Source organism: Copadichromis virginalis, linkage group LG4 (genome assembly GCF_057382275.1).
Source record: "Copadichromis virginalis isolate Kocher_CV1m ecotype Utaka linkage group LG4, C_Virginalis_male_GT1.1, whole genome shotgun sequence".
Lineage (NCBI taxonomy): Eukaryota > Metazoa > Chordata > Actinopteri > Cichliformes > Cichlidae > Copadichromis > Copadichromis virginalis.
Window position 1 is genome coordinate 12,032,658 of NC_140621.1, and position 17,943 is coordinate 12,050,600.

At 38.6% G+C, this 17,943-nt stretch overlaps 1 protein-coding gene and 1 long non-coding RNA gene across 3 annotated transcripts; one reads left to right on the plus strand and one right to left on the minus strand.

The window, feature by feature from the left end:
* Positions 1 to 1,722: 1,722 nt before the first annotated feature.
* Positions 1,723 to 14,665, minus strand: LOC146710915 (major histocompatibility complex class I-related protein 1-like). Its single transcript, XM_085453592.1, has 8 exons — positions 13,055 to 14,665; positions 12,134 to 12,214; positions 9,133 to 9,402; positions 8,245 to 8,517; positions 7,077 to 7,397; positions 5,828 to 5,911; positions 5,627 to 5,644; positions 1,723 to 5,499 (listed from the first exon to the last, which is right to left on the minus strand). The coding sequence occupies exons 1-8, from the start codon at positions 13,092 to 13,094 to the stop codon at positions 5,432 to 5,434; spliced, it is 1,155 nt and encodes a 384-aa protein (XP_085309718.1). The 5' UTR covers positions 13,095 to 14,665; the 3' UTR covers positions 1,723 to 5,431.
* On the plus strand, positions 3,990 to 8,247 carry LOC146710916 (uncharacterized). 2 transcript variants are annotated; one of them, XR_014920053.1, is made up of 3 exons: positions 3,990 to 4,052; positions 7,194 to 7,473; positions 7,611 to 8,247. It is a non-coding gene; the product is annotated as an uncharacterized LOC146710916 (long non-coding RNA). The 2 variants fall into 2 exon arrangements; XR_014920054.1 differs by having other exon boundaries at positions 7,194 to 7,426.
* Positions 14,666 to 17,943: the final 3,278 nt, after the last annotated feature.

Consider the following 17,943-nt stretch of genomic DNA (forward strand, 5'->3'; position numbering starts at 1 on the left):
AAAATAAGAGCTTGATTAGGCTGTAGAAACGGATGAAAATCCAGTAAAGTGAAGAGTGTGTGTGTGTGTGTGTGTGTGTGTGTGTGTGTGTGTCTTATACACCGAGCTGTTTTTTCAGTACTAATAAGAAAATTCTGTCCTGTTTCATGTTCTTATTATTCCAGAAACTGTCTTCTAAACTTCAATTAAAAATGTCAAAAGTGCTTTAAAGTACAATGAAAGTAAAAGCTGCTCAAGGTCAGGTTACTGCTGTTAGAGATAAAATATTTTTCTTACCTGCAAATAAACTACGACAGAAGATAAGCAGCAAACACAACTTCATCGTTTCTCTATCTTTAAGGTCATAACTATTATTCCTTTTCTTTACAGAAATGTGAATCAACAAGTCGTCGTCCACCGACAGTAAGTGACCAACCCGTGTCCCTCCCCCTGTTCCTCCAGTTTCTCCAGTTAGCACGCTTGTAACCATGGAAACACTTAAATCTGCAGTTCTTACATACAAAACCTTTTTTTTTTAAATTGCAGTAATAATAAGAAACCATAGAAAGTCTTGTGAAACTATGCAAACTACTGAATGATTTAACATTGCGTTGTTTCAAAGTTTTCATCAGTGTTGCCTAAATTGAAAATTGGCGCAGTTTATGTCTGCAGGGGTCTGCAGAGATGTTTTCTATCTGTTTCCTTACCCTGGACCTGTACAGACGTGCAAAGTACAGACTGGATAACGGCAGTGTAAAACAAATAACCAGCAGGTCCTGCAGATGAACTTGTTGAGCTGCCACAGGAAGTAGGAAGGTTGAATATTATTTTTGTTTGTGGCTTATTGGCCAATATATGATCGCTGAATAGTCTTGTTAAGCAGACTGGACAACAGCGACGCCTTGTGGCAAAGACCCAGAAGGTTCATTCAGTCAATCTGAAAGTAGCTTTTTTAGTGGGAGAAACTTTTCGTAACTCATTAAAGTGACTTCCTCAGCCTTGCCTGGATGATGAACCATGCACCAAGACTTGTGGCAAAGAGTTTAATTACGGTAACATGAGCAGCTCCCTGACATTCATCTCTAGCTTTATTGTCAGGAATCTAAGACCACGATACAATTAAAAGAAAATAGGAATGAATTAAGTTTTTTATTTTTTATTTTTTAGGTTTTTAAAGTAGAGCCTCATGTGGAAGGTCCCATCATTGTTGGGAGGATCTCTCCATTATCCACGCTTTCATGAAGCTCCTCTCCATCTTTCCTCCAGAACACCTTGGCTCTTTAAGGATAGAAACCTGCAGCGTGGCAGCTGACTGGAGAGGAGGAAGTCTTCTGGAGGAGAGACACTGAGGGAAGAACAACAGAGAGAAAGGAAAAAAGCGACAAATGTTAGATTCTGAATTGTACTCTATCTTAGAAAAAGGAAGCCATATGAATTTCGCCGCTTACTACATCAGATTATGTGATTATACCTGCTGTCTCCAGAAAGCTCCTCCCATAGTGGAAATGCTTCTTTAAAAACCTAGGGCATAAATGGCTTGAAGAGCTTTTATTATGTATCAAACAATATAAAGTCTTCTTCATCATAACCATACTGATTGTATCCATCAATTAGTCTCATCACTCCATTTACAACCACTCATCCTTTGCAAAATATGAACATCTGAAAAAAAAAAATAAAGCCACAAAAGCTGCAATAAACCAGTAAGATGTCAGCAGAGGCCATAGCTAACATCATATCTGCAGACACAAAAATAGAGGCTCTACACCCACTGCACTGTTACAGGAACAAAACCAAACTACCAATTTGCGGGTGGAGTGAAAGGCTGATATTTTAAAGAACTTTTACTCTCTGGATTCTTTTGTTTTATTTCAGCAGTGTGGTAGGTTGACCATGACATTTCAGGGCTGCATACATGTCCTGCTAACACCGGGGATAGCCTTTAACAATAAAAAAGAGAATTAAATGAAGCTTATGCCAAATTTTAGTAAGTATGTGAGTGCATACAATCACTATGATAAATTGTAAATGGACTGATTCTTATATAGCGCTTTTCTTTTCTCCCGGAGCAGTCAAAGCGCTTAAGTCGTCTGCCTGCTTTCCCAGGTGTTTAACTCCTTCTCTATTCTTTACATCTTTTCCACTTTACCACACTGTAAAACTCAATGCCAACATCAGCACTGTAGTAAAATAATTTTCATGCCCATCTTCTTCAAGCCAATCAGTCTCCACTCAGCATAGTTTAAATCACACTACTTACCTTTGATCCTCCCTTGCATTCACTTGCATACACCAAGAAAACAAAGGAAGTGATCATGGACTTCCGCAAAACAAGAACTGATCCCCCTCTCCTATCCATAAAAGGTACTATGTGGAGAGGGTGTCCTCCTTTAAGTTCCTCGGCACCCACATATCCGAGGACCTATCCTGGTCCACAGACACATCAGCCCTAGTAAAGAAAGCCCAGCAGCGCCTCCATTTCTTGAGGGTTCTGAGATGGAACAGGCTGCAGACTGAACTCCTAGTGTCCTTCTACCGTGCCACTATCAAGAGTGTGCTGGTGCACGCCATCCCTGTGTGGTACGCTGGTTGCACAACAGCTGACAAGAAGAGACTACAGAGGGTCATCAGAACTGCAGAGAAGGTGACTGGCTGTCCACTCCCCTCCCTGGACTTAATTGCCAGCTCAAGATGTCTCTCCAGAGCCAGGGCAATTATAAAGGACCACCTCCATCCTAACCACCACCTCTTCAACATCCTGCCCTCTGGAAAAAGGCTCAGATCCATCAGGTGCAAAACCAACAGACTAAAGAACAGCTTCTTCCCGAGGGCTGTCAGAACTCTTAATGCAAACTAAGAGTGTGTAAAGACTTCCCCAACACATCCACCCTGACACTGCTGTTGATCATCTATGTGCAACATCTCAGTCTTTCCATGTTCTGTGCAATAATTTTGGCTCATGTGCAATTATTTTGGTCCCAGTCTGTTTCAATGTTTCCTACACATACACCATGTATATAGTTCCACTCACATATGTATACATATACACTGTTTTTTATTTTATTCTATTTATTTATTTAATTATTTATTTATTTTCCGCCTTCGTTGTATATTGGTTTCTCTTCTTCTTACTTTAGCACCTTTGTGGTTCAGCTACCCAATTTCGCTGTGCAAGAAACTGCACAATGACAATAAAAAGCTCTAAGTCTAAGTCTCTATTCTGCCTTAATTTCTGGCATAGCTTCGATTTCATTCAGCTGTGATAGACCATCAGAGTCTAACAGCCAAGCAGCTTACAAGGACATGAACTGCTGCACATAACAAGGCTGATTTACATCGTGGAGCCCTGGTCTCAAAAACTGGCATAGATGTAACTCTGTCTGTAAGCTGGATTTAAGTGCTTCAAGTTTTACCAACATGTTTAGTGGCATCTTCTGTTAATACGGAACATGACGTCATGTGGTTGGTTGGTTGCGGCTAATTGATTTACATTCGTTTATGTTGGCTAACCAGTGGGCGACCTTGCCATGCACCTATAAGGAATGTGGCACATCACGAACCAAAGCACCATCATGAATTGTCTGAAAATCACAACCATTTCTTTGGCCACCATGAGGTGGGGGATTTAGAGACTGGGCACCCAGCAACAATCTGGTACTTGTCCTGCAGACTGCTAAAGTACAATAAACACTCTGTAGGGTCAGCTTATGGAAAGCACCTCATCCTGATGGTGTACTGGGATGAGTACAGCAAGACTGCACCATGGAAGTAGAGAGGTCTTCACAAGCATCTTTAACACATCTTTGTCACATTGCTCTGTTCCCGCCTGTTTAAAAATATCTTTAATATGCCATTACCTAGGGTGACCAACTGTCTTCTTTTCATTTTCCACGTTCTGTCCAGGGCGTCCAGGGGGATTTTCAAGATTGATAAAAATGTCAGTGATTTCCTATATTCCGACAGAGGACCCATGTGTGTGACATCATCCCTGAACTGCTGCTTTGCGAGTTGTTCTGCGCTCACAGACGGGACAGACAGCAACGTGCCTAATGATGTTTAAAAGATCCCAAAGCGTAAGTGCATCTTTTCAGATGAACTGCAAAAGAAGTTTCCCTCGTACCAACCTGGTAATTTTTCTTTACCAACTTTGAGGAATCACCAGTCGAGACACTTTTTTAAAGATTATTATTTATTAAAGCATTGAATAATTAAAAAGTATCATGGATCTCTTCTGTTCAGAAAACCACAGATACAGCTAACTTCCCAGAAGTGAGTACTCAAGCTTAGAGGTACAGCTGCTACTCTGTTACACGTGTACTAGATGTTTTTCTCTATTCTTTCATCCTTCACCCAATAACTTGTTGTTTTAGTGACCATGAGAGCAACCGTGGCTGAGATACCTGACGATGTTTATGTCTCACATGGTACCGATGACCCACCTTATCATAGTACTTAGTGTCCCTTTACTTTGAAACTTCTACACTGTCACCATTTCTAACAAAACACTGTGTAGACATCTAAATTCTTAAGCTCTTATTTGCTATAATACTTAACACATGAAAAAATCCGATTTGAGCTGACCTCGTTGTTCTCTTTCCCCCTCACCCCTTTAGTAAAAGCTATTTCCTTACAATTGACACATACTTAGCATAATTCACTCGATTTAGCATTATTTCAACAGGATTTCTTATTTTAAACAAAAATACATTGTTTTCCTCCATCATTCTATTCTTTACACTCACATACAGCGTTTAAGGTGACATCTGCACAGAAAGAGTGCAGATGTGACATTGTGCAGTACACACACAGAGAAAGTCTGGGTTGAAAGGTTATTAGAATTATTTCATTGTAGTGATAATTTTCTTGTTCGACTTTATTAATTCTTGATTATATTTTGATTACGTTTCTGATGTGATTAGAGCAGAAATAACTATCAGCAAAAACACTTACATATAACTCTACATATACCCCCAAAGGCTGGATTTCAGGCCTTTTGCTTAATTTCTGACTGCATCACGGCTGAGGAATCTCATTCTTCTTTACATTATTTTACCGAATGTTATTTTAACACATTCAAAATAACCTACAAAATAAAAAAAGATTCTTAAAAAACGGTGTGAACAAACGTGTGTCTACTCGTTTTTTCTCAATCAACGACACCCCCACCAAGGAACACGTCTGTCCAGCATTATCCCCCACCACCTGATCATCAGGATAAATACACCATACAAATTATATATACATTATATCATTAATAGCTATAGCAGTGCTATAGGAAATATGATATGATAAAATATTAAAATGCATTTTACCTGAGTTATTACAAGTTAACTTGAATTTAAAACAATAACAAAGGAAAAAAAGATTTTGTGTAAAAAGTCATGTTTACATAAAACAAAACTGAAATAGACAATCTTCTCAGTTCTTGTTTGTTCAGTGTTAACTGCAGGTGTCAACACTGTGTAGACTCCTCTGTCTGTCTGTGTGGTCTTTCGGAGAGTTCTATCGTGTTGTGAGGAGCTGTTACATCCAAAAGTCCAAATAATAATAACAATAAAGTTAACAATAAATAAAATTAGCACAATATTAATCAAATAATTTAAATCCAGGGTGAGAATACCAGATTAGAGGGGGATAGTGTACTTACAAGAGGAAGGGCATCTGCCTAAAATAAATTAAATAAATCAATAAAATTCATTTTGGACAGTTTTAAATGCCTAACAATCAAACCTTCTCTTACAAAAATCAGAAGTAACAATGTTTAACATGTAGACTATTATATTGCAGAGATAATGAAATTAAGCATTTATGTCTCTACTGACTGGTAAATAAACTTTAAATCTCTTACCTTCTTTCATTTTGTGAATGGCAATTACAGTGACAGCAACAATGATGACAACAAGAACAACCGCTGCAGCAATGATGAGGATTTCTGCTCAGTGACAACAAACAAGATAAAATGTACTGATAAATAAGATGGAATAAAACTGCATCCAATTATTGAAAATATTTTTTTTGACAATTTGTTTGATCATGAAGCCACACACTCAACCTGATGAAAGAAATCTAATTTAAATTGTTCCCTTTCGAGGTCACCACAGCGGATCATCTGCCTCCTTCTCAGCCTGTACCTAACATCCTCCTCTGCTATCGTCTCCAAACCAAACATTGTAGCAGGTCTCACTGCTGCACTGGCCTTTGCTTTGAAATCATTGACCCCAAGTGTTTTACTACATCTGCTCCTTGCATCACAGCTTCACTGTCTGCACCGTCTTGAACCAACTTTCTCTAGAATTCCTTTTTTTTCTTCTAACTAATATCCAAATCTGTGGGCCGTACACACTGACAACATTGAGCATTACCTCTTTGAGTTCCAGCTTCAAACTCATGATCCTGTCTGATACTGTTCAGCTCCAGAACACTCTTCACATGCTCTTCTTTCTAGATTACTCAGTTTCTCTTCCCAAATGCACCATGATAGAACAGTTTGAATAAACCTGGCACTGCTTCCCTCCCACCTGTTCACTTTACACAAAGTACCTACATTCTCTCTGTTATATCAGCCAGCTTTCTCCCATAATCTCTATATTTAAAATCCCACTCATGATGATGATGATGATCCCATGCATTCTTTAGTGTGAATACTTTTTTGATAACATATGTCACATATTGGATTTAAATATGATATGATATCTATGTCAACTCGACTGATGTAACCACAAATGCAGCAATATACAGTGCTTAACAGACACACCATAATTCATGTCACTGAATTTTTAACCCATTTACATGAGCTGTTTTTCACCAAACAAAATGCTCCTAAATGGGCCACAAATAAACAACCAAGGCTTTCATAGACTGCAGATGCTGAATTTGAAACATAGAAGTACTAAACTAATTTCAGCTTGATGGTTTTCTTGAGAATATTAATTTCAGTTTTGTTGAAGTGCTGGAAATTTTTTTTTTTTTTAGGATCTCCATCAGTAATTCCCATAGTAACAGCAACTCTTCTTGGGATCCGATAAAACATTTAAGCGTAACATTAAACATGATCCACAATAACAGCAAACAAAATAACTCAAATCTGTTTGTCTTACTTTGATCATGTCTAATTTTGTTTTTTCGCCAGTTGACGGTTTTATTCAGGTTGGTAATGATGCTGTCCTCAGCGTTAGAAAACTGAAACACACACTCATATCTTTTCCACTCCTCAGGTGTGACTGATGAAACATTCAGGCCAACACTCATCTGGAAGGTCCCATCATTGTTGGGCAGGATCTCTCCAAGATCCACACCTTCATGGATCTCCACTCCATCTTTCCTCCAGAACATCAAGGCCCTTTGAGGGTAGAAACCTGTAGCGTGGCAGCTGACTGGAGAGGAGGGAGTCTTCCAGAGGAGAAAAATAGAAGGAAGAACTGGAGAGAGGGAATGTGGGAAAGAGAAGGTGTGAGAATCGGTGAAAGAAGCAAAGCAGTATACATCAAAGAAGAAGTAAATGTAGTACACTTGTTTGATGAAAAATGTTAATCAAGAAAGACTGTAATAGTAATAAAAAAGTAATAATTTAAAATGGAACAAGCAATTTGAGCAAAAGTTTCACTTTTTGTCCCTCTGTTTTCTGTGCACAGGTACCTGCCTAACTGTGAGTGTGAGATCTGTACATATTGGATGCCTGGAAACCCTTCCTCCCTTGATCCCCTGCAATTCCAATAATACTTTTTGTATTTAGTTTGGACCACTGTAAATAAACACACTAAAGTGAAATTTTCCAAGTCTGTGTCTGGGTCCATTAGCCTTGACACTGATGACTGAGGGACTATTTCATGTTATTTAGATTTTGTTTTATTTGTTTGCACACATATGTGTGTACATGCATACATGTAAATGAAGGTATGTGTGTATATTAAGGGTATACATGAACTCAAGGTAGTGACTGAAAGAGTGTTATAGTGGCTACAAATGGTGGAAAATTGTACCTAAGGGGGGAGGAGTTTAGTAAGTATGGGGTCAGAGTAGACCTGCTACTCCCTGGTTTAGACTGCTGCCCCCATAATCTGGACCAGAATAAGAGGCAGAAAATGAATCGGCGGATTTATTTTGATAATTTATTTTCCTTGTGTGTCATTTACTTCCCAGTTTTCACCACTAATTTTCATTTTGATCTGCATAAAACAACACGTTAACACACGTTGCCGTTTTTTTTTTTTAAAGATCATTAATAGAAAGATAAAGGATGTAGTTTACACACTCATGTGATTCTACCTTTTCTCAGCAGGGTGCTGTTCCCATTTTTCAAATATTTCTTCAGCCAATCAGGACAAGTCTGAGTGAGGAAGATTGTTTCTGCTGAGTTTCCATTAGCATTCCAGTCCTGTTCGATAATGTCAGCTTCTGGTTTCAGTGCAATCCATTTCATTGTTTTAAGATCAAATTCAAGAAGGTTCTCTGCATTATAACCATACTGTATCACACCATTCACCTCTCCAGTGTTTTCATCCCATTCACAGCCTTCCATCATCTGTAAAGTGTTGACAACTGAAAAGTGAATTAGAAATTAATTAAAATGAATAATATTAATACTGTGAGGCACTGCTATTCTATCTTTGTTGTGTTCTTCCTGTGATTTAACTGATCTGACAACATTATATTGGAAAACAGGCGCAATTCATGATTAAAAGAAAAAGATGAAGGACAAGAGGAAAAAAAACAATTCAACCATCTAGGGTATCCGTAAGAACCAGAAAAATAATTACAGGCAGTTTGAAGGCACTAATAATTAATGCAATTAATGTAAGGCAACTATTTAGAACAATGTGTACATGTATTCTTTTGTCTCCAAAAGTTGATTCTGTTCATCTGAACGTAGCATTTTCAGTGGGAGAAACGTTTCGTCACTCATCCAAGTGACTTCTTCAGTCTCAGCTGCAGGTTTCCCTTTTCTTATAAATGGTCCAGATGAACAGAATCAACTTTTGGAGATTTACTTACCTGGATGATTGTGAATGCAACAAGATATTCTTTTGTCATGCAGTTTGAAGCATGTTCACATTAGTAAAATTTCTGGTCACAATCAAGATGCACAAAATTACAATTTAAAATCTAGAGACTAACAACATGATGTGACATAAAGTATAAGAGAAAATACTACACCTTCACTTTGGCTGGCCAGCTGCTGCCACTTTGAAATCCACTTTCTGAAGACGTATGGCAGTATCGCAAAGCAAAGTTCATTGTACGAATCCAACTGAGCCTTGTCATTATATAATGTTTTTTGGACCCAGTCTTGTCTTGTTTCCAATATCTTTTTGCTGCTGTCACAGTAACCAAACTCAGTGCGTTTAACCTCTGCAACTGCCATAAACTCTGGGATGTTTCGGACTTCAGAGGATTCAGTAATAAAATACACCAGTGAGTGTTTCACTGTGGGAAACAAACATTGATAACGTGATACATTAAATAAGAAAAACAATATAGACATTATTAGAAATATGAGTCATTCATTGTGATTCAGCTTGAACTTTTTTAAATGTAAGCTGCATGCGTTATATGCTGCAGAACGTTGGTTATAAACATTGTTAGATAGAATTTTTTGAGATCCTAATAAATATTTAAGATCAAAAGATGAAATGCAATTTCACCAGCTGTTCATAATCCTGGACCTATTCACATTTTTTCCCCCTAACTGTGGGTGTTTTATCTGATCCACATGGTGGCAGTGTAATTAATAATTTCAGAAAAAAAAATCCTGACAGACAGAAACACACGCATAAATAAATAAATAAATAAATAAATAAATAATTCAACTTTGTCACAATCAGTGGGGCTGACTGTGTGTAGAGTCAAAGGTGGACCCAAATGCAGATGAAACAAAACGTGACTTGAATAACTAAACACGAGCCGTTTATTGAGGCTGGCAAATGAACTGCACACAAAAGGCAAAAGGCAGTGCTAACAATAAACTAAACTGGGTGAGCTAAATTAAATAAAAAGCGACAACAGGAACATGGACCTGACATAAGAAAACTTGACATGAACTCTTGGCCTAGAAACCAAGCAGACGATCTGACAATGACACACTGAAAACAGAGGACTACACAGGAGGTGATTAGGGGACGTGGGAACACATGGGGGAACAGCTGACTGACATGAGGGTAATGACAGGACAGGGGAAGTGAAACTAAATACAATGAGCAAAGAACACACGACTCCTTCAAAATAAAACAGGAAACATGAGACGCAGACATGACAAAACAAACTTGATAACATAAGACACGCAGCATAAAACACAAAGGGTGAGGGGAAACTTAAATACAGGGGAAGAAAACACAAGGAGTCTAATAACCAAATGAACTTCGCTAATCTAATGAACTTAAACATAAACAGCATCCAAATACTGTAAACTAAACCTAAAACGCTGGGTCAACATACCCAGGAACATGACAAACGTAGAATAAATATTCTATTAAAAATAAAGTTCTACTAAAAATAGTTCCTTAGTTCCAATAGTTCCAAATTTATATACTCATAATGAGTTTTTTTTAGAGGCAATGAGTTTGCATATTTCTTTTTCTTTATTTCTTTTTCTTTATTTCTATTCTTTTAATATCAATTTTATAAAAATTAATAATGTAACAGCATGATAATATTTTTTCATCCTCCTGTTAGCATGAATTACATATTTGTGTGCATATTTGTACTTTGGTGTTCTGTGGCAGCTGCAGAGATTAGGAATTATCATAGCCAAGAGTTACTTTGTATTTTTTCTTGCTTTTCCCTTTAATGCTGATGGACATGATAACCAGATGCCAGGGCTGTTTAGGGGAAATTCCAGGTTCATCTTTGCTTCCTTTTTCCTAACTTAAAGAGCCACCCCTGGTGACCATCGCCCGATTCTCCTGTCTCATTAAAACCAGGACCATCACAGGTGACCCCCTTGCACCCTGCCCACCACCTGTCCCACACCCCCAGACTCACAAACAGCTTCTTCCTCTGGGCTATTCAGACTATTAACGAACACAACCTTTACTACTTAAGTAAGCTTTACTTAGTTTTTTAGAAGCAACAGGTTTGCATATTTCTTTTTAGTTCTGAGAACTACTTAGCTTTTACAGTGCACATCATTTAAAAAACTATGTTGCTATATTCTTTAACATTTTCACTAAAGCTTCTGCTAAACACTTTTGAGACAGAGTCTTTGGATTTGCTAAACTGCAAATGATGAAGAATCATCTGTTTAACAGAAATATGTATCAGGAAACTATTTCACGTGTATTAAAAGCATTCTGCCTAAATCTTGTGGGAGTGTAGGAGTCTAGCAGTGTAAATAAACCATGTTTAAAATATATGTTTTTTATACTACATACCAACCCTTTTCTACTACATCACTAATGGACAGTGCAGAAGAGTTGTAGTGCAAATCAAATTCAATTGTTAATCACTGGCTGATAAAACGTGCATTTGTGTTATCCAATTTTTTAATCCTAATTATTTCAGAAAATCAGAGCTAAAATGTTTTGGCTCTCCCAATAAAATAAAGCAAAAGTAAAACCACTGCTCGAGGTCAGATTATATTTCTGTTAGAGCTTGAATGTTTGAATGCATTTCTTAGTTGCACTAAGAAAAGACGCCATGGCAGAAAAGACGCAATAAAAATAAGGTATCTTTTCTTTATCTTTAATGTTAACTATTGTTGTTCTAACATTTGAAAAAATCTTCAGGGCTGGCAGTACTTAGTTTAAACGCTTATCTATTGTTGCATCTGTTCCTGCTTTCACCCACTGAAGCATGAAGTGCTTCACTTGCCTGCTTGCCAATACCTGCCTATGTCCAATACAATGTGCCAAATTCTTTGACTGTAACACAAAGAACCTGACACGCAAACTCGAATGTAACAAGTTCAGAGTGAGTCCCAGCATGTATGTATTGTAGCTGGGATGTTTGCTACATCAGTAGATATTGTGATTTTTACCTTCAAGGAGTGCAGAATAAATATCATTTATACTGTTTGACTAGCTCTGATGTCGGAGTGCAAGTGAGTTTTTTTGTTTGTTTTTTTTAAAGTTGTGCTAAATCCCTATATACATGTCAAAGTTAGCATACTTTACTAAAAAATAATTTGCTCCAGTAAAAGGATTTTGGTTCATGATCTTACCTGCAGAAGCAATGTGACAGCTAAGGAGCAGCAGCATTAGCTTCATCGTCATATTTAGAAAGATGGAGTTGAAGTGAAGACCTGAGAGAAGAGTTGTGTGGTTTTACAGGTTTGTTAAGGTTTGTTTCCCGGTGCAAGTTTAGTTCACACTATCAGTATATGAGGTGTGCTTAACCTCAGCTGACACTCAGCATACTTGAACAAGGGTTTAATTGATATTATTATTATTATTATTATTATTATTATTATTATTATTGAAAAGGCATTTCTTTTGTGTCCCAAAAAACAATATAAGCATTTATCTATATGTTACCTGTTCCTGCCTGTTTCCTGGAAAATAAAGATGCATCTTCTGATGCATGCATCCATCAGAAAATGATCCAAGATTTTCTCCTAATAATATTAATACATCTGTCAAGTTCCTTACAGCTTATGCCATTTAAGACTGCCATTGTTTCATGGGGATAACATAAGTAACATATTTTTTATATACATCTTTCTAGACAAAAGATCACAAAGTGCTTCAAAAAGAGATAACAAGATATAAAACAAAAAAAGACAAAAAGTTAACGAAATGTAATTCTAAAAAGATGTGTTTTTAGTTGTTTCTTGAAAGAGACTACTGAGCCCACAGATCTTAACCTCAGTGGGAGAGAGTTCCACAGTCTGGGAGCCACAGTGGCAAAAGATCTGTGTCCCTTAGTTCCCAGCCTTGTATGCTGTATGACAAGTAGGCCCTGATCACATGACCTCGAGGACCTGCTAGGGACATAGTGCTGTAGAAGTTCAGTGGCGTAAGCTGGTGCGTGTCCATGAAGAGCTCTAAAAGTCAGAATCAAATCCCTATATACATGTCAAAGTTAGCATACTTTACTAAAAAATAATTTGCTCCAGTAAAATGATTGTGGATCATGATCTTACCTGCAGAAGCAATGTGACAGCAAAGTTGGGCTAAATCCATTGTTAAGGTTTGTTTCCTGGTGCAAGTCTAGTTTACATTCTCGGTATATGAGGTGTGTTTAACTTCAGCATATTAGAGCAATTATTATTAATTATTAATCATTACATTTTTTTAAATTAAAAAGGCATTTCTGTTATGTTGTTACGGTCGCTGACCTTTAGTGGCTCTCCCTCTGTGAGAGAGTTTTTTTTCTCCTTTCCTGTGTTACAGGTCTGCCTCATGAGCCACAGCTGAGGTGTGTTGCAGCTTGTCAGCCACGGCATATAGTCTGCCATCCTAAACTGCCACGCCCCTGCCACTTCCCCCATTTTGCCAGAGCTGTGAGCTACAGTGCTTTGGGCAGCAAACTTTAGTGTGTGTGAATTTAAACTCTGTGTAACTTTGGCTTTCTTTCTTTTATTGTGAGCAAAGGTGTGCCTTTACAGTGGTAATTAGTTCATCACAGTGGAAGCAGGTAGGGGTTCTCCTGTTTTTGGCTCGACAGGGAGCTCAGCCACTGTGTTTTGTTTTCGGCTAGAGAGTTCTTGGTTTGATTTTTAGTTAAAGGGGGTGTTTTGTTTGTTGTTTTGGCCGGAAGACTCTGAAGATAAGCGCTTCCCTGTGTTCATTTTTACTTCAGTAGTTTTCTGCAATAAATCATGTTTAATGACATGATTTATGTCCCCCCCCTCACTTCAGTCAGCACTTCGTTTTTAAGTGGGGCATATTTTTTAAGTCTAAAAACTACAATATAAGCATTGATCTACTTAAATGGTTAGGTATCTTGGGACAGGGGAGCGGGACATCAACAAACAGACTGTAGCGATGTGGACAGTGTACCAGTCAGTTGTGATGAAGAGAGAGCTGAGCATAAAAGCAAAGCTCTCAATTTACCAGTTGATCTATGTCCCTACCCTCACCTACCCTCATGAAAGAATGAGACCCCGAAAACAATTGGCGAAGGGTGGCTGTCCTCACCCTTAGAGATAGGGTGATGTGTTCGGCCATCGGGAAGGGGCTCAGAGTAGAGCTGCTACTCATCCACATCCAAAGGAGCCAGACTATTGTCTTATAGTCTCATACTGTTGCTTCAGATTTTCAGTGTCTGCAACCACATTAGGCAGTTTAGATTAAAAAAAATAAGCTAGAAAACCAATGTCATTTCCTGTGCTGAGAATGATCACTTCAATTATATGATTAGATTTGCCTCGGTAAATTTGACAATGGTCACCATATCACACATGACCTCAGAATTTTTTTTTTCATGTAAAACTCTTACACCATTAAAGAAACCCTATAATCCATCGATCCTTGGGTGAGAACACTTCAAAGGAAAAGGAAGAGCTAGCACAATGCACAAACTGCAGGTCAGATCCTGAAATGGACTGGAGGCCAGTGTAGGTTTAACACTCTTTCTTGCCCAACAAAAGGCAAGTTGCTGCATTTTGAACAGCAACAGCAACCCGACCAATCAAGTCCACACAGTTGAGCTTAACAGTTGGGCAGAACTCTTTTGGCTCTCAGCGAAGGCGGTCGCACTTTTCTCCTCTCCTGCCATTATCTTCCCTGCCTAGCTTCTTATGTCCGTGTCTTGTGTTTTTACTTACTTTTCCCTGGAACACTCTCTCACAGTCTGTTCTCTAAAACCTAAAAGAGGAATTATGGATTTGATCACCTGAATGCAATTGACAGCCCTTCTCAACGAGACGTCTGGGCTCGGGTGAGCCTGACTACATTTTTCTAATCTCTGGTTTTAAACATGTTTTAACCACCAGCAAGTTAGGTAAACCCGGATGAGCAGGAAAGGCAAGATGGATCCACTGAAGCCCCAGTGATCGTTGAGTTGGGAAAAAAAATCCACCTGAATAGCAGAAAGAATTAAACCAACAGCCACATCTCAGGTAAGATTTAGCTCTCAGCAGAAGACCTACACATCTCCCTCTTCATCTGAAAGATTAGATGACAGCAGGCAAGTAAACAAGTGTGCCGGTTTAAACACCAGTGATCGTAGAGGGGTTGAGGTTTGATCACCCACATTATGCTTTATTCAAGTTTTGTGGGATGACTTGATATCAAAAAGTGCTTGGTCGTCATATGCCACAAGAGCAGATACACATTGGCAACAAACACAGAATAAAACAATAGCAACTGCTAAGTAAGTTTCAGTAATTACAACAATGAGAAACTACTTCTTAAGTATGTATGGTGTGCCATACTTGAGGGTGCAAGAACACATAATGCTTACAGTAAGTAATCAGTATTGAGAGAGGGTTTACTTTTTTTTTTTTTTTTTTTTTTTTGCCTGTCCCGTTTGGCTCTTTTGCCATCAGAATTATTGTCTAAAGGCGAAGAAAGATGCCCAGCGGATTTACTTTACCAAATTGACCATCCCAGCCTTGCCGTAATGGTCCATTTGATTCACCTTTTATTGTTTATTTTATTTTCACTTACTGAATACGGGACAGACTTGACTGGGGGAAAGAACGGGAGAAAGAAAGAGAAAGAGCTGAGAAGAGGGACAGGGGAGAAGGGCAAAAAACAAAAACCAACAGAATGGGCAGAAAAAGAAAAAAAATGCATATATCGATCACCTGGATCACCTGTTGAGAAAGAAAAAAGAAAACAAGCAGAAGAGAACAAGAGTAATAGAATAAACAACATCACAATGATATATGGGAATATGACAGTAAATACTAAATATTAAACATTATTGTGCAGCACGTAAGATCAACAGAACACAGTGTGCTTTGAGGTAGGAGCCAAAAAGGGTGTAGTTTGTGGGTGTGATCACCCGTGTGTACCTGTGTGCATGGACGCGCTTGTTTTTTTTTAAAAGGTTCCTTCATGTAATGATCTGCTAGAGGGTGTGGGGGGGCCACAGCCCCATCCTCCAGGGCGTGAAGCAGGTGTGGAGGAGATCAAAACTCCAGACATCCAGAGGCCCCCAGAACACAAGAGACCAAGGAAGACCAACAGAGGGGCAGCCGCGCCACTGTCCCAGAAAGAGCTGAGGAGAGTCCCAGAAGAGAGCTCATTCAGCAGCCGCGGAGCAGAAGCCAGGGGGGGTTGCAGTGACGCGCCCGTGAGCTCCGCCGGCAGCCAGCCGTGCCTGAGTGACCGAGCCCCAGGCCGAGAGGCCGGGGGCACCCCACCTCCGAAGTGGCCCGAGCGAGCCCCAGGATCCAGGCCCCGATAAGCGGCCGCCAAGGAGTGAGCCGGTGTGCTTAAGTAATCAGTATTGAGAGAGGGTTTACTCTTTTGTGCTAATATTTTGGGTTGAAAGAGGAGTGCTCATAGCTCACGCAATCACTTAATCCCAGTTTTAACCCATGCTAATATAACAAAGTTACTGTACATTGATTAATACATTGATTAAAAAGCAAAGTGACAGGATTTGCTCTAAAAGCTAGAGTGCATAGTTATTGTCTTCAAAACACTAAACTGTAGTGTTACAACCACTGCAGTTTAGTGTTTTGTCCAATTTGATGATGATGTTCTCATTTGCACCGGAAAAGTGAAACACACAGACATATTCGAACTGAGCTTTTTCAGCTTCCCATCGCAGTTTGGTGGTGACAGCCTGTGGTGATGTGGCGATCCACGTCACTGTTTGCAGGTCAAATGATAGAAGACTTTCTACATCATGCCCATACAGATTGAAGCCATTTATCTCTCCAGTCTCAACACCCCATTCACAGCTATTCATTCTTTGCAAAATATGAACACCTGAAAAAGAGAGACAGATGAGATCTCAGCACATCTTACAACTGATATCCACTCCAGGTGCCGAGGATCGTTCTTCATAAGGTTTTTAATCCACTCTGTTTTGAGTTCTGGTCCCCTTCCATTGCTGTCACAGTTACCTCCATTATTGTTTTTTATTAATGTTTTATAAAACGTTACTAATCTTTGTCACATTATTGAAATAAATGTGTGGCTTAATTTAGATTTAAAAAAAAGCGGAAAATATTACTTAGGCTAAACATTTGTAATTATGTTAAAGCTCTGAAAAAATCTACTTCTTGCAACTTACATATATGTTATCGTTAATTGATGCATTCATCACTCGGTAACTTACAGAATCTTCTTGATAGCCAAACTACTTTGAGCTAACAGGAAGGCAACAATAACTCAAACAATCACCCATTACAACCAAGCAGAAGAACATCTTTGAATGAACAACACACTGATCTGAGAAATACAGGGCCAGTCTCATCAAGTGCTGACACAGATACACAGATATATAAATTACATAGGCAAATCTATGTACTGAATGCATAATGTACTGAATATATGATATATATTGATAATAGCCACTGGGGGAGGGGAGCAGCTCTGCTTGCCTTTCTGTAAAGCCCCCACAGGTCACTGCAAAAACCCACAGTATGCTCCGCTTTCTCTCTCCCATTACATTCAGTGTTTTGAGCCTCCCCTGTGTTTGTGCAGCATGGCTGAGTCACGTGATGACACAACAACAAAACACAGCAAAGCAGTTATGGTTAAGCTGCTTTCACAGATATATCAGACACATCTTTGATGAAACTGAAACAGTCTTCTGAACGTAAAAGAGAAAATTGACTGAGAATTGATTTAACCACGCTATTACTGACCAATACCAATGTTGGTATTAATACTATTGATTTAATAATTGGAGGTTATCATTGTGCAGCCAGCACATATCAATACATACCTAAATTTATTTATTTATTAAGAAAAAAATATGTATATGTAAATGAGCTGCTTGCTAAATTATCTTTTGTTAAAAGGGTTGGCATAATAAGCACGTGCTTCACCCAATACCTTTTTGATTAGCCTTGTCTCTTGCTTTCTTGCTTCGTGGTCATTTTTTTCTTCTGTATTCACTGAGACA